This window comes from Polypterus senegalus, chromosome 4, assembly GCF_016835505.1.
Source record: "Polypterus senegalus isolate Bchr_013 chromosome 4, ASM1683550v1, whole genome shotgun sequence".
NCBI classification, from domain to species: domain Eukaryota; kingdom Metazoa; phylum Chordata; class Cladistia; order Polypteriformes; family Polypteridae; genus Polypterus; species Polypterus senegalus.
The window spans coordinates 226,991,156-227,018,743 of record NC_053157.1 but is presented as its reverse complement, the minus strand read 5'-3'; the positions used below and the strand labels follow the sequence as shown (position 1 = coordinate 227,018,743).

Sequence of the window (27,588 nt, the reverse complement as noted above, 5' to 3'; positions counted from 1 at the left end):
TCCAAGTAGTTGCTAGTCAGTTTTTTTGTTATTCCAGTGAGCATGAATGTCAGCTGAAGACATCAGTAGCTTTATATTCCCTCTATAATCAGCATATTAAAAAACATTGTATTTCTACCTTTTCACTATTTTTTTTTTCAAATGTAACATATTCACTTCCTTTGTGTAACAATTTACATTGTTCAGGTCCTGAAACGGCATTTCAGCTGATTCTACATCATCTGCACTGCCCCCAGTTTAATATCATCTGCAGATTTATATGGTATAAATACTCTATAAAATTGTATTTCTTTTGTTGAATTGATCTAAATCAAAACCTGTCCTAATCTAGTAGATAATAGATATCACATCGTACATTAGCCTCTTAAGAAACATAAGAAATTTGACAAACAAGAGGAGACTATTCAGTACATCAAGCCTGTTTGTTTAGGTAATAGCAGAGATTCCCTGACATCTGGTCTAAATTCTTCTAAAAAGGTTATCAAGGTTTCTGCATCACCTTTTTGTTGTGGTAGTTTGTTCCAGAGTCCCACAACTCTTTATGCAAAGAAGTGCTACCTGGCTTCAGTCTTAAATGCACTTTCCCTTAATTTTCCAATGATGTCCTCTTGTACATGATTCACCCTTAAACTGAAGGAATGTTTGCTAGATCTACTTTATCAATGCCTTTGAGGATTTTAAATGCCTGGATTAAGGTACCACACAGTCTCCTCTGCTCAAGAGTAAACCAGTTTAATTCTGGGTCTGTCACAGTAGGAAGTATCTTGAAGTTCTGGGATGCATTTGGTTGTTTTCTTCTACACAGCTTCAAGTGCTGCTATATCTTTCTTGTACTGTGGTATTCTCCTCTTATCTGTACTCTTTGTTTCCTACCAGTTAATCAACTAGAGATCTCTGAGGATTATGGGACAATTTTCTTATCACTTTTATGTACTGTGTGCTCAGGAACAAAACCGATATTTTTTATTGCAAAGGTGTGGAGATTCCTTAACATTTTCAAGAGATCGACTTCAGATAAAAGGTGTAAGCCTGAGTGTCATGTCATGATGAATAGGAGTGCAGAACATTCTAGGAAAGGCAAAGCAGGGTTCAGAATATTTTGCTTAGTTAGAAAGTGCTGCTTTTGATTCCCTTGGGAATCGAACTTGACCTTGTATGAAAATGAATTATACCAAAAAGTACAATTTACAAAAAGTGTAACTTGTGAAAGGATCCAAATCCAAAGGACTGTCCCCACCTTATGCCATCTGACACCACCCTCTGCCCTCAAGTATATCTCTACTTCAGTCTCTGTCTAGATCAATATGACGATGGATTAAACAAAGGTACATGTCAATTTTCTGAGCTTGACAAATAATGTAAACACGGGTTAAACAAAAAGTACTGTTGCCAACTACAGAGTACACATAGTACACAAACCAATATTCCCAAGACATTTTCATTTTCAAGCCAGGTAAATAGAAACATTTTCCAAGGAAGGAGGCAGTTCTGTTATCACAATATTGCATTGTATGTATGTTTAAGGAGTTCAAAACTCAAAGCAGGTGACTTTTTAGCAAAACAGGCAAATATCTGTATCCTGTAGACAGCCATCACAATAACAAGTAACAGGATTATTCAGGACATTTGCCTTTTCACTTATCATCCTGGCAGTCTGATCTTCAAAGCAGGTGACTTGTTTGCAGCAAAAACATCAACAATGCCCTATAACAGCATTATTCAGATAATTTGCCTAAGAGAAAAAAAAATCACCCATTGTACAAAAAATGTTCCCCTGTGACATGCAAGCATAAGTGTGCCATGCAAACCAAGGATCTTCTGGTCAATATCTTTTAATAGTCATTGTCATTGTGGAACCTGAATGTTTTCACGATAGATAGATAGATAGATAGATAGATAGATAGATAGATAGATAGATAGATAGATAGATAGATAGATAGATAGATAGATAGATAGATACTTTATTAAAGGTTATATAAAGGTTTTTCTATGGGCTGTATGCTTTTTTAACTGAGTCTGGAAAGATTCTCCTGTGAGGGTGCATGGGTAAAAGTGGTCCTTGCAGTAGATTAATAACTTGAACCCACCTGCTTCCTGCCTTATGCCCAGTAATGCCAGTATAGGCTTTGGCCTCCATGACCCTAAATTGGATTAAGCGCGTTTGAGGTTATTTTCTGTTATGTGTGAGGGTAAGGGATATGTTATAATATCTGATACAGCAAATATCAGATGAGAAAAGAAAAAAATAATAATAATAAAAAATATTTGATCGTTATTGGCAACTGTCTCCTGTTGAGTTAATACAATGAAACCTGACCTTACTAAACTTTACACTTCACAGTGTTTGAAAAATCTCTTTCTGGTAGATAATTAGAGCACTAGCACAGTCTTATATTGGGCTAAACACATTGGTCCTATATTGTGCCATGTTTAAAAAGACTGGCAACTTCTGTATTCTGTATTCTTCTATGAATGGGCATCTCTTTCACAAATTCTCCTTGAGAGTGTTTTACATGAATAGTCATGCCATCCAGTGAATCCTTCTAAATTTAGAAGCAGTACACAGTCCTCCCCAGGGGGCAAGTTGTTAGGCTGCTTTGGGCCCCAGAAGCTGAAAAAAAGAGAAAAAGACATAAAGGATACAAAACCCCTGGAACATGGATCATTACATTTGTAGTATGAACAGCTAAGCAAAAATCACTGTAGCACTTTTTAGAAATTCTAAATTTGATTTAATACAGTGCTTTTCAAAGTGCTTACCAATATAGTATAGTATAGTATATAGTATAGTATAAACCAGTAACAGAATTACAAACCCATATAACATAAACCTATTAAGGTTTAATTATGACTTTTCTTCACATAATAACTGCATACTGCAGCGACTTTCTTCTTCCTCAATAATTGAATTAGTTTTGATATCAGGTAATTGACATATTACTGATATGTTTTCCATTTATTCCATTTTTTAAGGTTTCAGAGACGCAATATTTCCCTGCCATGTCAGTATCAGTTTGATTAAGTGTAAAATATTACCAGTCACAAAGTGAAAAAAAAATCTTGGAAGAAAATGTTTTCAAAAGCTTTCTGGCTCATCCGTTGCTTATGGTGGGTATCATACCAAGTAATGATATTGTATCTCATGTATCGCAGGAATTCAAAATGACACCACACTGTAAGATTTTTTAATGTTAAATGTTGATATCAGATTTTCAATTTGTATTCTCTGATGCAAGTCTCACAAAAATCAACATCTCCAAACTGTCTCTTGCAAATGATCCATAATCTTTTAAAAATTTGTTCCATGTTTCCAAGCTTTTGTGTTGATGAAAACACTGGTCCAAAAGAATCGTTAATACGATTTTTTTAAAAGGTCATCTGACTTTCTTTCCACATTTGAAAACTATATTATCTGTAGTGTATTTTATATATAGCAGAGGAATGGGGGAAGGCAGCTTTTTTAGGACACTGCCTCCCCCAAGATGCTAGAGGGCAGCTTCCCAGTTTTACAATGGTGCCCTGGTATCTCAGCCCTGTTGAGTGCCATGGGTGCTATGGATGAACTGGGAGACATTCATTATCCGCCTGACCCAGAAGTGCTGGCAGGCCAAGTGGGCAGAAGAGCCAAAGCACTTCCGGGTTGGACAGTATATAATGGACTGCCGTGAACCCAGCCAGCAAGCCAGAGCTGGGAGGAGGTGGACAATTCTTGCTGGGAGGTGCAGAGAAGAAGAGAAAAGAAAAGGAAATATTTGTGTGGTTAGTGGTGCTTTATTGCCTGTTTACCTGTGACTGTGGTGACTGGAGAGCACTGTGATGAACTTAAAACAAATAAAAAAATTCTTGCTGCTTTTAACTCGTGTCGTCAGTGTTTGTCCATTGGGTCAGAGGAGCGAGAGTGCCCTCTAGTATTTTATACACACACACACACAATATATATATACAGTAATCCCTCCTCGATCGTGGGGGTTGTGTTCCAGAACCCCCCACGATAGATGAAAATCCACGAAGTAGAAACCATATGTTTGTATGGTTATTTTTATAAATTTTAAGCCCTTATAAACTTTCCCACACTGTTATTATTAATATTATTATTAATTACCATTATTAGAGCCCTCTAGACATGAAATAACACCCTTTAGTCAAAAGTTTAAACTGTGCTCCATGCCAAGACAGAGATGACAGTTCTTTCTCACAATTAAAAGAATGCAAACATATCTTCCTCTTCAAAGAATGCGTGTCAGGAGCAGAGAATGTCAGAGAGAGAGAGAAAAGCAAACAATCAAAAAATCAATATGTGCTTTTGGGTTTTTAAGTATGCCGAAGCACCGATAAAGCGGCATTTTTTAGAGAAGCGTCCGTATCCTCTTGGCAAACAGCCTCTGTGCAAACAGCCCCTCTGCTCACACCCCCTCCGTCAGGCAGAGATAGTGAGAGAGACAGAGAAAAGCAAACAATCATGCACCACGTGGGAAGCATATCATATATCATTGAGGAGTTTTATTTAATACGTAATAAATGCTCTGATTGGGTAGCTTCTCAGCCATCCTCCAATAGCGTCCCTTGTATGAAATCAACTGGGCAAACAAACTGAGGAAGCATGTACCATAAATTAAAAGACCCATTGCCCGCAGAAATCCACGAACCAGCGTAAAATCCGTGATATATATTTAGATATGCTTACAAATAAAATCCAGCGATGGAGTAAAGCCGCAAAAGTCGAAGCGCTTGATATAGCGAGGGATCACTGGATATATATATATATATATACAATATACTGTATATATATATATATATATATATATATATATATATATATATATATATATTGGCTAACAACTATAATATCAAACTTCTGTTCCACCTCCTTAGATTTGCTTCCTTGACACCTGATCCAAGCATCTAGAATCGGGCTTAGTCATGGTGGCCTCTGAGTGTCTTAAATTGGTTTGAATCCACTCGGGAAATATTTTGTTAGGATTGCAGATTGTCAAACCACACATTTATATCTAGTGTGGTTGGTCTAATGCTAAAGATCCTGGGACGTGTTATCTAATCTAGTCAGTACCCTTGGAGCAGGTTTATCTCAGGGATTACTGTAATGCTGCAGCATCCTTGATGACTCAGCTCCGTTCCTGCCAAAACCCCAGATGATGCTCCACCATGATTCACTAACATGTGATGGTCTGAATGATGAATAGTACTGTTTCTCAAATAGAGAAACGAAATTTGGACACAATATTATTTGGATACAATGAGGCTAATTTAGAAATAACATGGATACATTGATTAAGCAATGGCACAGCAAGGCTAGGGTGCCTTTTGGATGTAATCTATTTTAAATCCACGAATAGCCTGCCAATAGGAATTCGCCAGGCTGATACAGTAGAGCACTTTAAAACACTGCTGAAAACACATTACTTTAACATGGCCTTTTATAACTTCATTTTAATCGTAATTTAACTTAATCCTGATACTCTGTATGTTCAATTCATCATAACAACTATTCATGGTGGCTCTAAAATCGGTACTGACCCCTACTCTCTTTTCTGTTTCTTTTTCCGGTTTCTTTGTGGTGGTGGCCTGCGCCACCTCCACCTACTCAAAGCTTCATGATGCTCCAACAATGATGGACGGATTAAAAGGAAGAAGTCTACGTGACCATCATCATCATCAAGCCCTTCCGTGAGAACCCTAAATCCAAAGAGGACTGTTTCATTTATGTTAGGTAGAATGCCCAGAGGGGACTGGGCGGTCTCATGGTCTGGAATCCCTACAGATTTTATTTTTTCTCCAGCCATCTGGAGTTTTTGTTTTTCTGTCCCCTGGCCATTGAACCTTACTCTTATTCGATGTTAATGTTGATTTATTTTTTTTATAATTATGTCTTTCATTTTTCTATTCTTTAATATGTAAAGCACTTTGAGCTACTGTTTGTATGAAAATGTGCTATATAAATAAATGTTGTTGTTGTTGTTGTTGTATCATGCTTTGTACTGGTTATGGCAAATTGCAAAATCAAAACCTATATTTTTTTTTTTTAAATCTTTCCTATATACATTGTTAGCACTCTTTCCTATATTTGTTATAAACATCAGATATCAAGCATCTGCAAACCCTTGCATTTAATGCTAGTCATACATTGTGTAATTTTGGCTTGACTTAAAACCCAATTTGTAGTTACTGAGTTATTTATGAATCAGCCTGAATTTCAGCTTTATTGGCCATCGTTTCACATTGCATCTTATGACTGGGCTGTCAGATGATCAGAAGAATTTCTGTCATGTCCTTTCCATTTAAAATTGGAACCTTTATTATCATAATAAGAGATTCTTTTTCAGTTTGATTAAGTGTAAAATATTACCAGTCACAAAGTGAAAAAAAAATCTTGGAAGAAAATGTTTTCAAAAGCTTTCTGGCTCATCCGTTGCTTATGGTGGGTATTATACCAAGTAATGATATTGTATCTCATGTATCGCAAGAATTCAAAATGACACCACACTGTAAGATTTTATTATGTTAAATGTTGATATCAGATTTTCAATTTGTATTCTCTGATGCGAGTCTCACAAAAATCAACATCTCCAAACTGTCCCTTGCAAATGATCCATAATCTTTTAAAAATTTGTTCCATGTTTCCAAGCTTTTGTGTTGATGAAAACACTGGTCCAAAAGAATCGTTAATACGATTTTTTTAAAAGGTCATCTGACTTTCTTTCCACATTTGAAAACTATATTATCTGTAGTGTATTTTATATATAGCAGTCCCGGATATGGAGGAATGGGGGAAGGCAGCTTTTTTAGGACACTGCCTCCTCCAAGATGCTAGAGGGCAGCTTCCCAGTTTTACAATGGTGCCCTGGTATCTCAGCCCAGTTGAGTGCCATGGGTGCTATGGATGAACTGGGAGACATTCATTATCCGCCTGGCCCAGAAGTGCTGGCAGGCCAAGTGGGCAGAAGAGCCAAAGCACTTCCAGGTTGGACAGTATATAAAGGACCGCCGTGAACCCAGCCAGTGAGCCAGAGCTGGGAGGAGGTAGACAATGCTTGCTGGGAGGTGCAGAGAAGAAGAGAAAAAGAAAAAGAAATATTTGTGTGGTTAGTGGTGCTTTATTGCCTGTTTACCTGTGACTGTGGTGACTGGAGAGCACTGTGATGAACTTAAAACAAATAAACAAATTCTTGCTGCTTTTAACTCGTGTCGTCAGTGTCTGTCCATTGGGTCAGAGGAGTGAGAGTGCCCTCTAGTATTTTATACACACACACACAATATATATACAGTAATCCCTCCTCGATCGTGGGGGTTGCGTTCCAGAACCCCCCACGATAGATGAAAATCCACGAAGTAGAAACCATATGTTTGTATGGTTATTTTAGGCCCTTATAAACTCTCCCACACTGTTAACATTATTAGAGCCCTCTAGACATGAAATAACACCCTTTAGTCAAAAGTTTAAACTGTGCTCCATGCCAAGACAGAGATAACAGTTCTTTCTCACAATTAAAAGAATGCAAACATATCTTCCTCTTCAAAGAATGCGTGTCAGGAGCAGAGAATGTCAAGCGAGAGAGAGAGAAAAGCAAACAATCAAAAAATCAATACGTGCTTTTGGGCTTTTAAGTATGCCAAAGCACCGCGATAAAACGGCATTTTTTAGAGGAGCGTCCGTATCCAATAGGCAAACAGCCTCTGTGCAAACAGCCCCTCTGCTCACACCCCCTCCGTCAGGCAGAGAGAGTGAGAAAGATAGAGAGAAGCAAACAATCAAGCACCACGTGGGAAGCATATTGTATATCATTGAGGAGTTTTATTTAATACGTAATACATGCTCTGATTGGGTAGCTTCTCAGCCATCTGCCAATAGCGTCCCTTGTATGAAATCAACTGGGCAAACAAACTGAGGAAGCATGTACCATAAATTAAAAGACCCATTGCCCGCAGAAATCCGCGAACCAGCGAAAAATCCGTGATATATATTTAGATATGCTTACATTTAAAATCCGCGATAGAGTGAAGCCGAAAGTCGAGCTTGATATAGCGAGGATCACTGTATATATATATATATATATATATATACTATATATATATATATATATATTTACAGTATATATATATATATATATATATATATATATATATATATATATATATATCTATCTATACTAATAAAAGGCAAAGCCCTCACTGACTCACTCACTCACTCACTGACTCACTGACTCACTCACTCACTGACTCATCACTAATTCTCCAACTTCCCGTGTGGGTGGAAGGCTGAAATTTGGCAGGTTCATTCCTTACAGCTTCCTTACAAAAGTTGGGCAGGTTTTATATCGAAATTCTACGCGTAATGGTCATAACTGGAAGCAGTTTTTCTCCATTTACTGTAATGGAGATGAGCTTCAACGCCTGGGGCGGAGTTTCGTGTGACATCATCACGCCTCCCACGTAATCACGCAGTACATAGAAAACCAGGAAGACCTCAAAAAAGCACTCAAGAAAACATGCATTATATAATTGAGAAGGCAGCGAAACAATAAGAAGCGAGCGAGTGACATATACAACCATATTCATGAGTTCTGCTACTTCGGAAACAAAGCACGATGTAAACCTACACTTTAAATTAAGTTCATAGACAGGCTGCCGCTGGCGTTTGTAATTTAGTGCCTGCCCATATAAGGCCGTCCGTCAGCGGCAATCCAATAGCAAACTGCCACGGGTAAATATTCACGGGTGAAGGACTGTGCTTATGGAGAGGAAGATGAGATGGTCAGGGTGGTGTTTGACACAAACTCAGCGAAACTGCGAGAGAAAGTTTTAAGTGCCAGGACTAAGGTAACATTAAATAAAGCTATTGACATAGCACGAGATGGCACCAGCACAGCTGGGAACCTTCGATGCAAGTACACCGAGTGGCTCACGTGAACTGACGCAGTGCACAGATAAAAGCACAGTTCCAAAGAGCTAAACAAAACCGAATTACACAATTGAAAAGGCAGCAAAAAATATGAAGCGTCTGATAAGCATATTCATAAATGCAGCTACTGTGGAAACAAAGCACACGGTGGAAAAAGTCAATGTCCCGCTAAAGGAAGACAGTGTAAAAAAAACCCGTGCATGCAGTGTGTCAGGTCTCAGATAAAGAAGAAGACGAGCTGTTTATTGATGCAGTAAGAAACGAATCGATGAATGAAACCTGTCATCTTTACAACGATTGACAAACACGGAATGTAACTTGAACACAACACATCCTACAAATACGAACCTGATTGAAAGAAATAATGATAATCAAATCCTTGATGACAGCAACACTCAGTAACACTCACAAAACAAATACTGTATATTGACAGTCATGTTACGTTATTTTTAAAATGTCCCCTTTCTTTTTCTACCTTTTTTAACACACTACTTCTCCGCTGCGATACGCGGGTATATATATATGTATATATATATATCCCGCTCTACATACTCGAATAATGGATACTTTATTCGCCATCAATGATTGTTTTGGTAAAGCCATACTCAGTGTATTCATTAGATGAGCGGTAAAAAGTAAGAGCGAGGGAGGATGACTCATTGAGGCATGCAGGCTGTAGCGCGTCAACTCTATCTGAATTGCGCGATCACATTTGAAAAAATATATCTTTTCAAGTATTTAGTCCATATGTGTCAAACTCAAGGGCCGCGGGCCACATCCGCCCGTGTAATTATATCCGGCCCGCGAGATCATTTTATATACTGTATTATTGTTATTAATGGCCGGGTATATGAAGCGCTGGTAACACAATAAACTACAGATCCCATAATGCAGCGCTTCAGCTGCCTTGCCAACACTACTGCAGCATCATAAGGTAGACTTGATTAGCGGTAAGTTATTGCGAAGCTAGAGTTATTGCGCACTGAGTTTGCACGCGCTTTGGTGACTTTGAAGAACAAAAAAAGTCCGTCTACATGCGGCTCGAACCTTGTGCATGTTTGGTAGCACATATCTGTGTGAGAAGCTCTTCTCAGTGATAAAGACTAACAAAACAGCACACAGGAGTCGCCTCACTGATGAGCACCTGCAATCCATCCTGAGAATCTCCACAACACAGAACCTCACACCAAACATAAACGAACTTGTGGCCAAAAAAAGATGCCAGGCGTCCAGCTCTAAAATGACATATGAGCAAAGACAACTGAATGATTTGATTTGTTATTGCGTAAGAGCGGAGTCAACCGTTTTAACAAACAGCGTATTGCACTGATACTGAAATAGCTGTGTGTGTATATATGTAGATATGTATGTATATGTATATATATGTTTATATATGTGTGTGTGTATGTATGTATATATATATATATGTATTTGTGTGTATATATGTGTGTGTATATATGTAGATATATATGTATGTATATATGTGTATATGTATAGATATGTATATATATATATATATGTTTATATATATATATATATATATATGACAACAACACTCATCACTCACAACAGTGACAAAACAATTACATTGACAATCAGGTTACGTTATTTTCAAAATGTTTCCTTTTCTTTTCATTGCTTCTTTAACAAACTACTTCTCCGCTGCGAAGCGCGGGTATTTTGCTAGTGTATATATATATATATATACAGTATATAATTGGCTATCATATACTATAATATACAGTGCATCCGGAAAGTATTCACAGCGCATCACTTTTTCCACATTTTGTTATGTTACAGCCTTATTCCAAAATGGATTAAATTCATTTTTTTCCTCAGAATTCTGCACACAACACCCCATAATAGCAATGTGAAAAAACTTTACTTGAGGTTTTTGCAAATTTATTAAAAAAAACTGAGAAATCACATGTACATAAGTATTCACAGCCTTTGCTCAATACTTTGTCGATGCACCTTTGGCAGCAATTACAGCCTCAAGTCTTTTTGAATATGATGCCACAAGCTTGGCACACCTATCCTTGGCGAAGTTTCACCCATTCCTCTTTGCAGCACCTCTCAAGCTCCATCAGGTTGGATGGGAAGCGTCGGTGCACAGCCATTTTAAGATCTCTCCGAAGATGTTCAATCGGATTCAAGTCTGGGCTCTGGCTGGGCCACTCAAGGACATTCACAGAGTTGTCCTGAAGCCACTCCTTTGATATCTTGTGCTTAGGGTCGTTATCCTGCTGAAAGATGAACTGTCGCCCCAGTCTGAGGTCAAGAGCACTCTGGAGCAGGTTTTCATCCAGGATGTCTCTGTAAATTGCTGCAGTCATCTTTCCCTTTATCCTGACTAGTCTCCCAGTTCCTGCCGCTGAAAAACATCCCCACAGCATGATGCTGCCACCACCATGCTTCACTGTAGGGATGGTATTGGCCTGGTGATGAGCGGTGCCTGGTTTCCTCCAAACATGATGACTGGCATTCACACCAGATAGTTCAATCTTTGTCTCATCAGACCAGAGAATTTTGTTTCTCATGGTCTGAGAGTCCTTTAGGTGCCTTTTGGCACACTCCAGGTGGGCTGCCATGTGCCTTTTACTAAGGAGTGGCTTCCGTCTGGGCGCTCTACCATACAGGCCTGATTGGTGGATTGCTGCAGAGATGGTTGTCCTTCTGAAAGGTTCTCCTCTCTCTACAGAGGACCTCTGGAGCTCTGACAGAGTGACCATCAGGTTCTTGGTCACCTCCGTGACTAAGACCCTTCTCCCTCAATCGCTCAGTTTAGATGACTCTAGGAAGAGTCCTGGTGGTTTTGAACTTCTTCCACTTATGGATGATGGAGGCCACTGTGCTCATTAAGACCTTCAAAGTAGCAGACATTTTTATGTAACCTTCTCCAGATTTGTGCCTCGAGACAATCCTGTCTCGGAGGTCTACAGACAATTCCTTTGACTTCATGCTTGGTTTGTGCTCTTACATGAAGTGGCAACTGTGGGACCTTATATAGACAGGTGTGTGCCTTTCCAAATCATGTCCAATCAACTGAATTTACCACAGGTGGACTCCAATGAAGCTGCAGAAACATCTCAAGGATGATCAGGGGAAACGGATGCACCTGAGCTCAATTTGGAGCTTCTTGGCAAAGGCTGTGAATACTTATGTACATGTGCTTTCTTAATTTTTTTATTTTTAGTACATTTGCAAAAACCTCAAGTAAATGTTTTTAACGTTCTCTTTATTGGGTGTTTTGTGTAGAATTCTGAGAGAAAAAATGAATTTAATCCATTTTGGAATAAGGCTGTAACATAACAAAATGTGGAAAAAGTGCTGTGCTGTGAATACTTTCCGGATGCACTGTATAGAAGAGATGTATGTATTAGCCAATTATTTCATCATTTAGCTGTGATTTCATTCAAAGGGAACACCCTGTCTCCAAATCTTCAAATTCCTATGGGATGAAAGACAACACTTTCCTAAATCAATAATTTCAGACTTGTGAAGTCTGGTATGCTGTCCATGTGAGCTATTTTGTTGTGTTGTGGGTGTTACAACGTGCTGTATTAAGTGCATGCTTTCCAGCTTGACCTGACCAGACGTGTGCATGTACTCTAGGTAATTACAGAAAGTAGGAAAAATTTTTAAAAAAACTAACATTTCATTAGCCTTTGGAATTGCTTTGGCACATTGTCTGGTTGTGGACATCAATTAATCCACTATAACTAATAAGTCAACGTAAGAAATTTGAAACATGAGTCAAATTTCAAACAGTCCATCAAGCCTGTTTGTTTAGCTAATAGCTAAGCTTTTCCAAAAAATGAAGATAAATCCACGAGTCTGTCATCGTTGAAACCCCCCTGGTCCTGAGCCTTCCAGAATGTGAACACTTGCCTCCTGATCTCCATTGCGTAATTGATTTAATATTTTTCTGTATGCAAAATCTTATATTTATTTGCATTAAACTTCTTCTGTCCCTAAGTAAGAATTATGTTTGTATCCTCCTATAATGTTTATTATAGTTTATCCATCTATCTGCTTAGTTTGGTTTTGTTTACAAACTTATTTTTCAGCTGCATACATAGCTCCATAATTTATATAAACTAAAAAATAACTGCAGCCCCACACCTAATTCCTGATGGATACCACATTAACATCAACTGATCAAATTTTTATCATCAGTCCCTTGTATGGTATTACACTTAAAAACTGTTTGAAACAAGAAGATAAATAATAATATGTGTTTTTGGTGTGTTTTTATATACTGCTATATTACTAGCACCATGATAGTCATGTCTATCTATGATCTGCGTGTCCAACTGTCTCTCTGTCTGCATCTGTCCACATGAAACAACAAGACTAGCAGTCCAATCCATTTTGCTGAAATTTGGCACACTAATTGTCCTTGAAAATTTCTCAGGATAAATCAACTTTCATTGAACTATTTTGACTACAGCATGCTGTACACATTTATTTATTGAAAACCAGAGGCAAGTGTGTGTACTCATCAGTCTTACAATGTAAAATAAAAACATTCTGTCTGACTTCAACACAGAATTAGTTTACTGTTTTGTTTTAACCTTGAGATCAGCTACTTCAGCTTGTAGACTTTATTTGCTTTTCCTCTTTTGCTTGTTCAACATCCTCTTATAACAGGCAAAGCAATAATTCATCTACACTCGTGCTGAAGTAAGTACACCTCACTGCAGAACATGGGATTAGGTTGGACTGGATAACCAACTGTTACCAATTAACACTAAAATCCCTAAAGCCTTTGAAAAAGCTTGTAATCCCGGGCAACCTTAAATATTCCTTCACACCTCTCCATCTGCGTCTTTTGTTTTGCAAATGTGTCGATCAGCACAAGCAGCAAGCAGCCTGCTATCCCATCTACAAAATGACGGAGCTCAAGTCAGTCACAAACTACTCCCAGCTCAATTCTCTTTATCGTGGTGCAAGGTGCCTGGAGTTGTATAGGGTAAAAAAAATATATCATTATTTGGACCACATGCATTTCATGTGTGTTCCATGTCAACAAAGATCTCTGTAAATGTAGGATGACAGGAAATGCAAGGCAGGAATTGTTGAACCTAAAAGGAGGGGGGATGGGATAGCAGGCTGCTTGCTGCTTGTGCTGATTGACACATTTGCAAAACAAAAGACGCTGATGAAGAGGTGCAAAGGAATTTAAAGTGACCCAGAATTATAAGTTTTTTCGCAGGCTTCAGGGATTCCAGTGTTAAATGTCTATGAGTTTACTCAGTTTGCGAATAAGGATATTCATTATTTATTCAATACAGTAATAATGATTTATTGAATCATGAATTATTTATTTATCACCAGACAAGAAAGTATCATTCTTTACTCTCTACAAATGCAGGGGTGGTATTGTTATATGCTATCAGTCTGGCTTCAGCCTGTATCTCATTATTATGGGATGTCAGTTGAGAGAAAGCTATACACATGTAGTACATTTACATTTACTTATTTGGCTGACACCTTTATCCAAGGTGTCCTACAACATTGAAAACACAATTGGTTACATATCTTCTGGTTTTCAAATTAGAGCACAGGCAAGTCAAGTGACTTGCTCAGGGTCACACAGTGTCAGTAGCGGGATCTGAACGCACAACTACAGGGTTTGAAGTCCAAAGCCTGTATTACCTATTTGTTATACATTGAAAAGGTTACACTCCTTTAAGTGCATTTTTTACTGCTCAGTAACAAGAAATAAGGTTTTCATTATTGATGTGTACAGACAATAATGTTTATATCATCAGTATTTAAATGTTGCAATGTTTATGTAATGCCTTAAATTGAGTTTGTTTGTATTAATACATTTAAATTATTAGTAATTAACTTCTGTTCTTTCAAATTTACTATACGTAGAGAAGAGCCAAGCAAAATGACACCTTTTATTGGCTAACTAAAAAGATTACAATATGCAAGCTTTCAAGGCAAACCATGATTATGTTTCTTGCCCAGACTGGTTATTCATATACTGGCAAGTTTGTTCACTATGGAGGATGTTTGGGTAGAGACAAACTCAAACAAGTTATACTGAAACATATCCTGGCTGAACTCCACATGCACTGAGTTGTAATTTGTCATCCATCTGTTCTTTGCTGCGTGTGTGCATCTGGCATCCACCCTGATATTTTATATACGTAGATATTTTCTCTACCTTGGTTATGCTCTATTCTGGTGTTAAGTGTGTAATTAATAGCAAGTATAATATTCAATTAATATAACATTTGATTAATTTGTTTTTGTATTATGTCTACAAAATCTGCCGTGGAGTTAAAAAATATATACTTTTACTGTCTGGTTGCATTTTTATGTCGTTCTTTGGTTACATGTAATGTGACTTATGTGTAAAAAATCTTTTTTTATACCAATTAACCTTTATTCATTTCCTAAAAATGGTGTCCAAGGATTCATTAGGCTACATCCATACTACTACAGAATGCTTTTGTTAAATCAGAGCATTTTTATATGAAACTCTTTCTTGAATCCCTTCTTGGGAAACGTTTTTCCCACACTGCTTTTTTCGATTTTACAGTGTTTGGATTTCCAATAAATGAGCCTTTAGCATAAGTTCTGTTAAGTCTTTAATAGTATATTCCTTTCAACAGTCCCTAAAAATAACACATATGATGGATCACATTCATGTTACACCAATTTGGCCAACAATTTGTTTCTTCATAAGTGTGTCAGCACTTATCAAACATGCAGCAAGGGTGTTTATAGATCTGGAGAAATTTGTATTATTTAAAATTATTTTTTTGTCCATTACCCCAAGCAAAAGCTCCCCGTCCCAACAAAGATTATTTGATTTATTCATGTTTGGAATGGAGGCCCCCGAGTCCTTGTTTCATTCAATAAGACAGATTCTCATATGGTACTGTATATTGAATCTTTAACCAGAATACCTAAAGCTTGGTATGCTGGTCTGTCATACCTGATATTCGTATCAAGATAGGTCCCATCTATCCACTGAAATTGACCTTCATTATCCACATCTGTCAGTCCAATCCAGTTTAACATGTTTTCCCCTCCTTTGAGCGCAGTGAAGGATTTTACAAATGTCTATTGAGATTAAAAAAAAAAAATCCAGTGAGTCAGCCATGCTATTTACTGCTCCACTCCAACCCTTTCACCATCAAAATCTGGATGAATGGAACAATCATTCAATTAGCTATTGTAGTTTTTTTCATTGTTTCTGCCATTAATGAGCTCTGCCTGAAACCTACAGTGATGAAGGGCGTACCTGTTCCTCCAAACTCTGTATAATAACCAGTTTTCCACCCTGCAAGATGCAGTCATCACGACTTGAGGTCCAGTTCATTTTATTAGTGGAAAAAAAGTAACATTTGGAGTTAAACAACAGCCAACTGTCTGGGCAGCTATGACAAGTACTTCCTGTAGAACAAGAACACAAAGAAATCTTTGAGCTGGTTGGGCTACTTTAAATCTTTAAATACTTTACTTTACTTTACTTTAAATCAAACTTCAGTCCAATATTAGGACTATGAACAAACACTTTTTTTAACTTTAACACTGCATGGCCATCTAAATGCATTGTACAAATGTAGAGCTAGAAAGGAATCTCTGAAGAACTTTAAGCCCTGTTGCTGTCAATATTTTGAATTTCCAAATTTTGTTTCAAATCTTGGCCTGGTCACTGACTGTATGAATTTTGTATGTTCTACCTGTGTATGGAAAGCGTGCATACTCTAATTTCCCCCCAAATCCTTAGGAGATATGGGCTATTTTAATTAATATCTTAAATCGTTCTAAAAGTGTTGATGTTGGTGTGTGAATGAATTAATGTTCCATCTAATGATCTGCTACCTCATTCTTGGCTATTTATGCATTGGTCTAAGCAAGGGTCTGACAATAAGTAAAATTAAATTTAATCTGATATCAGTGTTGTGTCATAAAATGCCTACATTTCTTTTTTTTTTTTTTTGCGGTGTTATATTGCTGTATGTCAAAGGTACATAATTTCACTTCTAAACTAATGCCAGCTGCCATGCTATGGAACTGGTAACATTCCTCACTATGACTGATTCTGCCGGGCAAACCAGGAAAACAGGACACCATTCATAGTTTTATTAGTGGCATAAATTAAAACAAGCTTTGTGTAACATTGAGGAGTGTTTGGCAACTAAGTTAACTAGTATGAAAGTTGGAGCATTTAACATTTTTGTTTGTTAAAAGTAAGTCATATTCAAAAATGACATGTGTTAGTGGATTAAATTAAGCATATGGTTTTTAACAGCACTTTACAGTGTCATATAGTTAGAAATTTAACTTACATAGGCTTGTGGTGGCTAAGAAGCTTTCAAACCCATCAGATTGCAATTCAAGCAATGGAAAAATGGCATTGATTGATTTGTGTTAATGGTGAGGGGTCTGCAACTGTTTTTCGATTTTCTTAAACATAACATTTTTTAAGGCATACTCAGTAGATTAGTACTGAATAATAAACAAAAGAAAAATGATTATTAATACAAAATAACCAAGTCAATTAAAATTAATGCAAAATAAGTTCATTAGAAGCTAAAATGGAACACTAATTAAGGCAAGAGTTAGAATAAAAACCTGCAACCACTTCAGTCCTCTAGAACTACCTCAACCACTCCCATTTGAAATCTGTCCTGTGTTTATATCAGTTAGTGGAGCTGCACCATTTTCAGGTAATTAATTAGTTCAAACACGATTTAGCTGAATGTTGATAACATTGTTTCTCTATAATAATGATATTAGAATTGTAAAATATATATAAATATTATTAATAATAACATTATAACATATTAGTTTAGTCAATTCAGTATTATATATGCTGACATAATTGCCCTTGTACTTTTATGGCTAACCTGCTTTTCAATGGCAGATTTTGAAATTTACAAACTTTGTACAGCATGATCCGTTTGAGATATCTCAATGAAAATTGAACAGACATTTTTTGAAGAATAAGCTTGGAAATTTTCAAAAAAATTGGTCCACCATTGGGTCAGGTTGTTTCATGTGAACAGAAAGACATACATCGTTATTTCAATAAGTGCTTCTCAGACTAGAACATTAGAACACTCTAGACGAGAACAGGCCATTCAGCCCAACAAAGCTCGCCATTCCTCTCCACCTATTTCTTCCAAAAAAGCATCAGGTCGAGTTTTGAAAGTTCCCAACGTCTTACTGTCTATCACACTACTTGGTAGCTTATTCCAAGTGTCTTTGTGGACACTTAATGGAACTGTTTAAAATAGGAATTATTAAGGATTCTGAATTCAAACAAGTTAAGTAAAGCAAAGCACAAAAAATATTGCTTTTGTAGTAAATAAATGAGTTCTAATTAAGAAACTGGTTAAAGTGAAAACCTGTAGCCACTGTGAACCTCCCTGGTATGTGACGTTTCAAAAATGTAACCACGGAGTGTCTTTGAAATGGGGAGGAACCCAAAAACTGTACATTACTCCAAAATGGCTGACTCTGTCTTATTGAACTTTAGCATTTATAATAACGCTGAACCAACTTAAAATCCAGGCTACACAACATTTGAAAAGTTTCATAGGGATGGGTGGTTGAAATGGGGACCGAGGCCAAAACTAAATCACTCCAAAATGAGCAAATCAAGTTCATTTCGTAAGCATCTGCACTTTAGTTCCATTGTGAAATGGGGTTGTAATGGGGGCGCAAAACAAAAATCGCATTATGATGGCAAAACAGTTTAGCTGATAGTAATAAATCTGGCATAGTGTTTAGGTTTGACCCTATTTATTGTAAAGGCTACATTCCACATCAGTGATTCAGTGAACATGATCTTGTTAGTGGTACGACGATGAACCAACACAAAAATCATGCAATAATCAAAAATATCTAAGTGTACTTTCAGAAAAATTTGCATTTATGTTATTGTTCATGCAGTTTAAAATAATGGCTTCTTGGAGTTTGAAGAGCTTAATTGGGTGGTTGCAAAGGGAGGACCAACATCACAAAAACCAAGCATTTTTCCAAAACAGCTGAGTGGATGTTCATGAAATGTTGAATGTATGTTCTAGTGTACCCAATTTAACATAGAGAGTATGTAGAATTTCAAAAGTTACATCATGATTAGGGCTTCAATGGAAGGAACAACATTAGAAATGGTAGTTTTGCTCAGCTTACATGCCATATCAGTGATTCAGTTATTCACCAAGCCATCCAGTTTATTAATGTAGGATTAAACATCTGTTTGTGAAACCACAGTAAACCCATAAATACAAAGAAGAAGCGTTTATGATTCCAAATCAGCAAGGAATTACCAAAATTATAGAATTCTATCATACACATCATAAACAGTAAACTAAAGAAAAACTAATGTGTCCCAGTGTTCTTGATGAACTCATTTTAAAATAACAGTCTCGATCCACTGTACTAATTCCCTTCATAATTTTAAACACTTCAGTCAGGTTACCTCTTAATCTTCTTTTGCTTAAACTTTAAAGGCTTAGCTCTTTTAATCTTTCTTCATAACTCATCCCCTGTAGCCCTGAATCAGCCTAGTCGCTCTTCTCTGGACCTTTTCTAGCTCTGCTATGTCCTTTTTATAGCCTGGAGACCAAAACTGCACACAGTACTCCAGATGAGGCCTGATCAGTGTGTTATAAAGCTTGAGCAGAACCTCCTTGAACTTGTACTCCACAGATTGTGCTATATAACCTGACATTCTGTTTGCCTTCTTAATGGCTTCTCAACACTGTCGGGAAGTTGATAGCTGAGAGTCCACTATGACTCCTAAAGACTATATGCGATCACACCTAAAAATAAATAATAACAAAAATTACAAGGCACAACATGTGCTGCAGAGGTTTCTCAAGTAATATAGCAACAATAATGTTGGCAAATGGTGCCTCAAAAAAGTATTAGACTTTGTTTTGTTCATGTGGCCCTACACAGTAAATGTAAGTGCCTGCCTACTCAAACTACTGCATCAAATACGATCTCAATGATGAAAAATAACAGAAACACTTGGATACATCAAGTAAATGGAGCAAAAAAAAGTGCTGAAAATATAATGTGTAACAGCAAATAGCAAAAGAAAATGAGCTTCAAATAATAATAAGACAGTCTTTCTGATGAATATTAGAAAAACGGCCAAATTCAAGTCAGACACCAACACCTGTGTGCTTTGCTGCTACTATGCTCACTTGCATCTTGCCAGCTACAGACAGCATCATTGTGATGCCAAGACCATACTGGAAGGTGGAAGATAATGGAAAATTGCTAGAAACAAACAGAGAAAGAAATGTCCAAAGAAGCAGTTAAATATAGCATGAAAATGTATGTACAAAACTGATGACTTTAACCAACATTCTTTAATTTACATTCTCGATTAATTATTGGATAATATATTGTGATCATATTTCATACTCAGGATGCTACTGAAATAAACTGATGGAGAAATTTAGAGTGATTGTTATGAACTATGTCAGCAGCCAAGCTGGAGACAAAACAAAGAAGTTTCATAAGAAATGGTAATAAATTATATACTATTTGAAATGGGAAAAAAATCTAATTCTCACTTAAGGGATCTGTGTAGAATTTTTTCAAAACCTGGCAGGATCTGATCACTAACATTTTAGAATAAGCTTTTAAAGCACTGAGGATTTTTCTTCTCCATTTATCTTTATTCACTTATCAATTCATCCACTTACTTATTTCCATTAGCTTTAAGTTTTACTCTGCTGGCTTAGCTCTCTTTCTCAGGGGTGGGGGTTGATTTGTTTTCGATCTTATGTTTGTAAAAATTGATTTATTTGTATGGAATGTTGTGTGATTTTAATAAAATCAAAAAAAAAAAAAAAAAAAGAAATGATAATAATATTTTTAATATACCGGGAAAGATGAATGGTGAAATGAATTGTTGAGAATTAAAATGAGAATGAAACATCCTAATTTGTAACACATCCATTTGAAACAGTGTAATATCATGAATAACAATTGGCATAGTTTGACCTGCTGATCACACAATACTCACCCTCCGTAGGCCTTGGGCTGCAGTGTTTACAGTACATGACCAGGAAGATGATGGCAACCACCAGTATGGCAAACAGAAGCCCCAGTGGCAGTTTTAGTAGGCAGCCTCGTTTATTCACTTAAAGAGAAAATATGAAGGTATGTCTGAAGGTAAACCTCACTGCAGTGAGACAGACGTCTTACTACCTGAATTTGATTTTATTAGCCTCACCTTGAGAGGTACGTTCTGTGGTTTGTTTGGTATGTCCAGTTCCTTGCTGACAGAGAGTGTTGTAGATGTTTATCTCGGTTGCAGTTTTCTGTGAGTGATAGTGATCTGGAAAACAAGCCTGTATTAATCTGTACTGTATGAGTAGCTGTTATAGATAAAATCCATCCATCCATTATCCAACTCACTATATTCACGGGGGTCCGCTGGAGCCAATCCCAGGGCACAAGGCAGGTCACATCACCACAGGGCACACACACCCACCCACTAGGGACAATTTAGGATCGCCAATGCACCTAACCTGCATGTCTATGGACTGTGGGAGGAAACCAGAGCACCTGAGGAAACCCACACAGACACGGGGAGAACATGCAAACTTCACACAGGAAGGATGCGGAAAGCGAATCCGGGTCTCCTAACTGCGAGACAGCAGTGCTACCACTGCACTACCCTACAGACAATATGAAGAATTAAATATACAGTATAAATATACGGTATACATAGAATATGTAAACAAAACTAAATGTCAAGACAGCCATATTTCTTAAAACTGTTAAATTTAATAAAGTATGGTTACTGCCTATTTTACAAATAAACTCAAAAAACATTATTATGCAACAGTTTTAAGGCTAATCTCTATTCTCAATTATCAATGGAATGATTGTGAATTTTCTTTCACTGAAAATAAAACAACAATTAAAAATACAGAATTAAACATGTATGTGTGTTTTTTTTTAATTAAGAAAAAAATGTCAGTGTAATGGGTGATTTTCAAGATAGGCATCATGCCCCAGAAGTTACTTCTGAATGAGCTCAGGAAAACTCTCCTGACCACAGGGTGACAGCACAGCCATTGCTATTAATTATGTTTTCTTTTTTTATTTCTTTTTGAATAAGTTATTTCTTTATGAATATTGTTTTGCTTATTACCTGTATGTTTTCTTGTCCACTTTATGTTAAGCCTAATGCTGCAGGTATGGAATTTCTCTGAGGCCTTATACAGTAAGCCTGTAAAAGCCATAGGGCTAACATAGCACCATTAGTTTCCTACATCTGTCTTTCAGCTCCTGTTTGACGTTTGATTTATTTTTTTTTTTTATCATTATAAATTCTGTATTTTGATTCTGTAGTTTTTTTGACTTCTTAAATAATTAGATTCTGGATTACAATCTTCCTTCTGAGATTTACCAGTATTGAAACTTTTACCCATTTTTGTTGGGCCTGTGCAGGTCAGAAGCCAGCCTCTAAACCTTGGGGGTAAGGCTTACTTTGATAGCAGCTTTGAGCTCTGTAGTTCTGAGATACGCCTCAAATATGAAAGGGAAATCTGGAGTACCTGCATAAAAACCCATGCTCTCTCACAATATAACATAATAAATGTTACTCTGGCTGTTTGTAAGTAACACTGTAGATCTTTTAATAGCCAGCAGAGAGTTAAGTTAATGTAGTAATGTAAGACCCTTGAGATGGGTTGGCCTACTGGGTCGGGTTCATTTTGCTTTTAGCCCACTGCTATTCTAATAAAATGAGAAAAATACTCAAATATATTTAGATATCTCCAGTTTTGTGTTAGGCTTACCTCCCAGTCTCGTCTACAGTATCTGATTGTGTTAAAAAGGAGTAGAACATGTATACTGTTGAAGCACAGACTAATAAGTATAGCTGGAATTGGCTCTAGTTGAACTATTACACTGTGTGAGATAATTTTGAACATACATAGGCAGTAACAGCACAAATACATACAGAGCACTGGAAGGAGAGTGGGCATTGGCTGTCATCATTAAGCAAAACTAGTGTTTGTATTAGATTAGACACCCTACCTTTTATCATTGCAGAACAGTTTAAATACCTCGGGGTAAACGTTACAAGTAAACATAAAGCTCTTTATCAACAAAATTTTGCTGTCTGCATGGAGAAAATTAAACAAGACTTGCATAGATGGTCAGCTCTTCATCTCAGTCTGGCTAGATAAATTAACACTGTTAAGATGAATATTCTTCCTAAGCTCCTTTTTTTATTTCAAAACATCCCAATATACATTAATAAATCATTCTTTAAGCAATTAGATTCAACAATAACCTCATTTATTTGGAAGTCAAAACATCCACGCATTAAAAGAGCGACCCTACAAAGACAAAAGGCAGAAGGCGGCATGGCTCTACCTAACTTCCAGTTTTATTACTGGGCAGCAAATATACAGGCGATAAGAACCTGGACACAAATAGAAGAACATACACAGGCATGGACCGCAATAGAAGTAAAATCCTGCAGTACTTCTTTGTATTCCTTGCTCTGCGCTCCAATAAACACACGTTATCGGCAATACACTAATAACCCAATTGTGCTCCACTCACTTAGAATCTGGAATCAATGTAGAAAGTATTTTAAGATGGAGAAGCTTCTATCTGTGGCACCTCTGCAAGAGAACCACCTCTTTCAACCTTCGCGAACATATGCAGTTTTTAATATCTGGAAAAAATTTGGAATTAACTTGCTTAGAGATCTTTATATAGACAACATCTTTGCATCCTATGAACAATTACTTTCCAAATTTAACATTTCAACTACACATTTCTTTGACTATCTTCAAATCAGGAACTTTGTTAAACAGAACCTTCCAGATTTTCCTCATCTTGCACCCTCATCCACACTGGAAAAAATATTGCTCAGTATCAAGGAATTAGACTCCATCTCTACAATATATAAAATCATTTTACAATCCCTTCCTTTCAAAGATCCAAGAGGACACTGGGAAAATTACCTCTCAATTAATATATCAGAAAAGGAGTGGAAAGTAGCAGTGCAGAGAATTCACTCGAGCTCCATATGCGCAAAGCATACAATTATACAACTCAAAATTATATATCGAGCACATCTGTCTCGACTAAAACTCTCCAAAATGTTTTCAGGACATGATCCAACCTGCGAACATTGCAACCAAGCCCCAGCTTCACTGGGTCACATGTTCTGGGCCTGCACCAAATTAACATTATTCTGGACATTTTAATTACCTCTCAGACAGCCTTGGACTCACAATCCCTCCTAACCCATTAACAGCTGTGTTTGGGGTTCTTCCAGAGGGGCTTAAAGTGGAGAAGAACAAACAAATTGTGATTGCATTCACTACACTGTTGGCACGCAGACTCATTCTGATAAACTGGAAGAACCCAAACTCTCCTCTTTTAAGTCAGTGGGAAACCGATGTGTTATACTATTTGAAATTGGAAAAAATCAAATACTCAGTTAGAGGATCTGTACAGACTTTTTTCAAAACATGGCAGGATCTAATCAGTAATATTTTAAAATAAGTTTATAAAGCACAGAGAATTCATTTAGGTATGTTTACAAGCCTTAAATTTTACGCCGTTTGGCTTTCTCTCTCTCTCAGGGGTGGGGATCGATCTGTTCTTAACTCAATTCTTCTTTTTGTAAAAACTTGATTGCTTTGTATGGATTGTAATAAAATTAATAAAAAAAACAAAAAAAAAAACCTAGTGTTTGGGCTTCTACAATAAGCCAACGTTGTTACTAAACATAAACACATTTAACTCTATCTTATTCATCTTTGTCTTGTAGCACCTTTAAATATTTTACCTTTTTTTTCTTCTCTTCCCATTCATTCCTTCAGAATTATTTTGCAAGGAAGCTTCTACCTAATTTATCACTCCTAAGTCATTCTCTGTTTATTTTTACTTTTCTCTACTGTTGCTTAATCTTACTTAATACACACTTCCTGAGCCACATGTATCTTCCACTTTTTCAATTTGTTCGTATTTCATGTTTAGGATGCACCCTCTTATATGAACTGGCATTGCACCACCGCCCAGCAATCAGACTACTGCAATGTGTGTACAAAGTCTGACATACAGTAATAGCAGCACGCTTAAGAACAGAAAAAGGAGCATCATACGCATTAGTTGTAGGCAGCATGATAAAAGTGTCTTGATAGAAGAGTAATAATAAGCAGAAATAATAACAAAAACAAACTCAGTAAGCAAGTAAGGAAACACAATTAAAAAGTACAAAAAATGTAGATAACACATGAATTAAATTATAATTAGAAAGAAAACAAAAGAAAGAAAGAATCAGTGTAGATGTGGTTCTGTATAGAGTGCAAATGAAAGTATTCTTGATTAGTACAATGGAAAGAAAGAAAGAAAGAAAGAAAGAAGCAATACTTGGAGATAGATAGATAGATAGATAGATAGATAGATAGATAGATAGATAGATAGATAGATAGATAGATAGATAGATAGATAGATATACCAAATTAAAGAAGAATGGCATGAGAGCAAAAACGAAAACAAAGAACATATAAATGTATCAACCTCTAAATCAATAAACAAACTCAATAAAATGGCATAAACATTACAAGAAAAATAATAGGTTTATCCATTTGTCCATTAATGTACGTATATAATACATCATATCCCTGCAGGTCAGGTCAACTGCCTTACTAGTCACAGAGCTACCACCCTCTAACAGGATTTCTTTAAGTTATTAAGTTTAAGGACAAATAATTTTCTTTTATCAAGTATATTACATCAATGAAGCAGTTTACTTAATGATGTAATTGCAGACATAGCATTAAATCCCCAACAAGCTTTACAAGTCAAGTTGGGGAGCATACACTGGTACAGTGCGTTGCCGCCCCCACTGCATGACGAAACAACTCGGGATCCTGGTTGGCAACCCCCCAGGCAGACACACAGTCCAGCCCCACCCTCCGGAAATGACCCTCTATCTGCCGCAGGAAAGTGTTATGTGGGCAACCTCTTGGCCAGGTCCAGTTACTCGGGTCCCCAACAATGAGAATCTTACAAGCTGGATCCCTCAAGGAAATGTGCCACATGGCCATAGTACCATAACTGAGTCTCTCTCACAGTGCAGGTAATGTGCCTCATTCAGGACTCCATGAGGAACCACTCATTCGACACAAAGTCAAACCAATGGTACCCAAGGATTTTCCGGAGAGACACAATACCAAAGGAGTCCAATCTTCGTCTCAGGTCACTGGACAGCGTCCGTGTCTCGCAACCATATAGCAGGACAGGAAGCACCAGGACTCTAAAGACTTGGACCTTCGTCCTTTTCCATAGATATTGGAAGCGCCACACACCCCTTTCTAGCGACCTCATGACCCCCTATGCTCTCCCAATCCGTCTACTGACTTCATAGGAAGAGTCATGCTGCACAGAGAGAGAATAAATAATTGGACCCAGGACCCAGGACTGAGCCCTGAGGCCAATAGGCCAACATAATTAACCAACCTATATACTAAAACCTGCATGTCTATGTATTAAATTGAGATACAGAGAAATATCTCTCATCATTAGACCAAAACAGTCAATAATACTGAGCTTAGGTTGCAGTGGAAAGAGTGCCTTGTTACACCTAAACATTTAGTTTTAGGGAATCATTTGCAAAAAACACACAACCCAAAAATTCTCAAATAACAGTTTAAATATGAATTCTGAGGTTTTTCAGGAAAGGAAAACAGAAGGTTTGCATTAAGGTACCTATTTAAAGTAAGGAAAGCAATGATTTCAATGTAAGATATCTAAATCACTATTCATGGTTCTGTGTTGCATACTGATAACACATGAAAATAATAATTTCAGTATACTCTATACATATGATAATAATGGGCATATAAACCTATAAGTCAAGAACCAGTCATGCTCAATATTTCAGTTCCTGCACTCACATGGAACCATTTTAGAGCCGTCCATTGCATTGACCTAATATGCACAACTTTATGATGTGGCTAGAAAACTAGCATATTCAGAGAAAAATCCTCAAAGGTGTGAGGAATGTGCAGACTCCACGCAGACAGTAACTTATCATATGACTATTAACTGTGGACTCTTGAGCACTACATTACCCATGGATGGATGGATGGATGGATGGATGGATAGATAGATAGATAGATAGATAGATAGATAGATAGATAGATAGATAGATAGATAGATAGATAGAAAGCAAGTCAAATCGGTTTGTCAGTCAATCAATACAAGTTACGTTTCTTTGGGTAGACCTGAAGATCCTGATATGTACCCCCTGGCTGCACAGCTGCTCTTTTCTCCCGGGACTGTCCTGCTGTTGCATAGCTGTCAACAGAGTACTTCTCCAGAGATGTGTAAATCCCCTCTGTGTCCATGGCTGGTAGTCTTCAAAGTGACAGCAGAAAAGAGGTAGTGGTAAACATGATGAATTCTGTAGACAGTTCAGGGCCCCAAGAGGCATTATCTTCAAAGTTCACTCGATGAAGTCGAGGCAAGAGCATGATAAATAAATTATTAAGTCTTGTGCGGAAGGAAAGCATTTTACTGATACTGCACTTGACAGATTTTGGGGATGGCTTTTTATTGTCTTTAGGCAATGAACTGAATTAAGCAAGTTTCATGGATGTGTAGATAATTTCTTTTTTAACTGTTGTTTTTTT

The 27,588-nt window shown here is 37.1% G+C and overlaps 1 protein-coding gene across 2 annotated transcripts; it reads right to left on the bottom strand.

Moving 5' to 3' along the window:
* Positions 1–635: 635 nt before the first annotated feature.
* LOC120528088 (CD209 antigen-like protein E) lies at positions 636–27,388 on the bottom strand. Of its 2 annotated transcripts, none has more exons than XM_039752107.1 (6): positions 27,201–27,388; positions 21,147–21,251; positions 20,937–21,053; positions 16,185–16,336; positions 15,876–16,003; positions 636–2,611 (listed from the first exon to the last, which is right to left on the bottom strand). In XM_039752107.1, the coding sequence occupies exons 1-6, from the start codon at positions 27,301–27,303 to the stop codon at positions 2,467–2,469; spliced, it is 750 nt and encodes a 249-aa protein (XP_039608041.1). In that variant the 5' UTR covers positions 27,304–27,388; the 3' UTR covers positions 636–2,466. The 2 variants fall into 2 exon arrangements, with proteins under 2 accessions (XP_039608041.1, XP_039608040.1); XM_039752106.1 differs by having other exon boundaries at positions 637–2,611; positions 27,165–27,388.
* Positions 27,389–27,588: the final 200 nt, after the last annotated feature.

Excerpts from the sequence above, each read along its gene's own strand:
- LOC120528088 (XM_039752106.1), bottom strand. The coding sequence starts at position 27,303 with ATGGACACAGAGGGGATTTACACATCTCTGGAGAAGTACTCTGTTGAC. Across the intron at positions 16,337-20,936 it reads CAGCCCAAGGCCTACGGAGG|GAAGTACTTGTCATAGCTGC; the intron begins GTGAGTATTGTG and ends CTTGTTCTACAG. Across the intron at positions 2,612-15,875 it reads TATCTTGATACGAATATCAG|CTTCTGGGGCCCAAAGCAGC; the intron begins GTATGACAGACC and ends TCTTTTTTTCAG.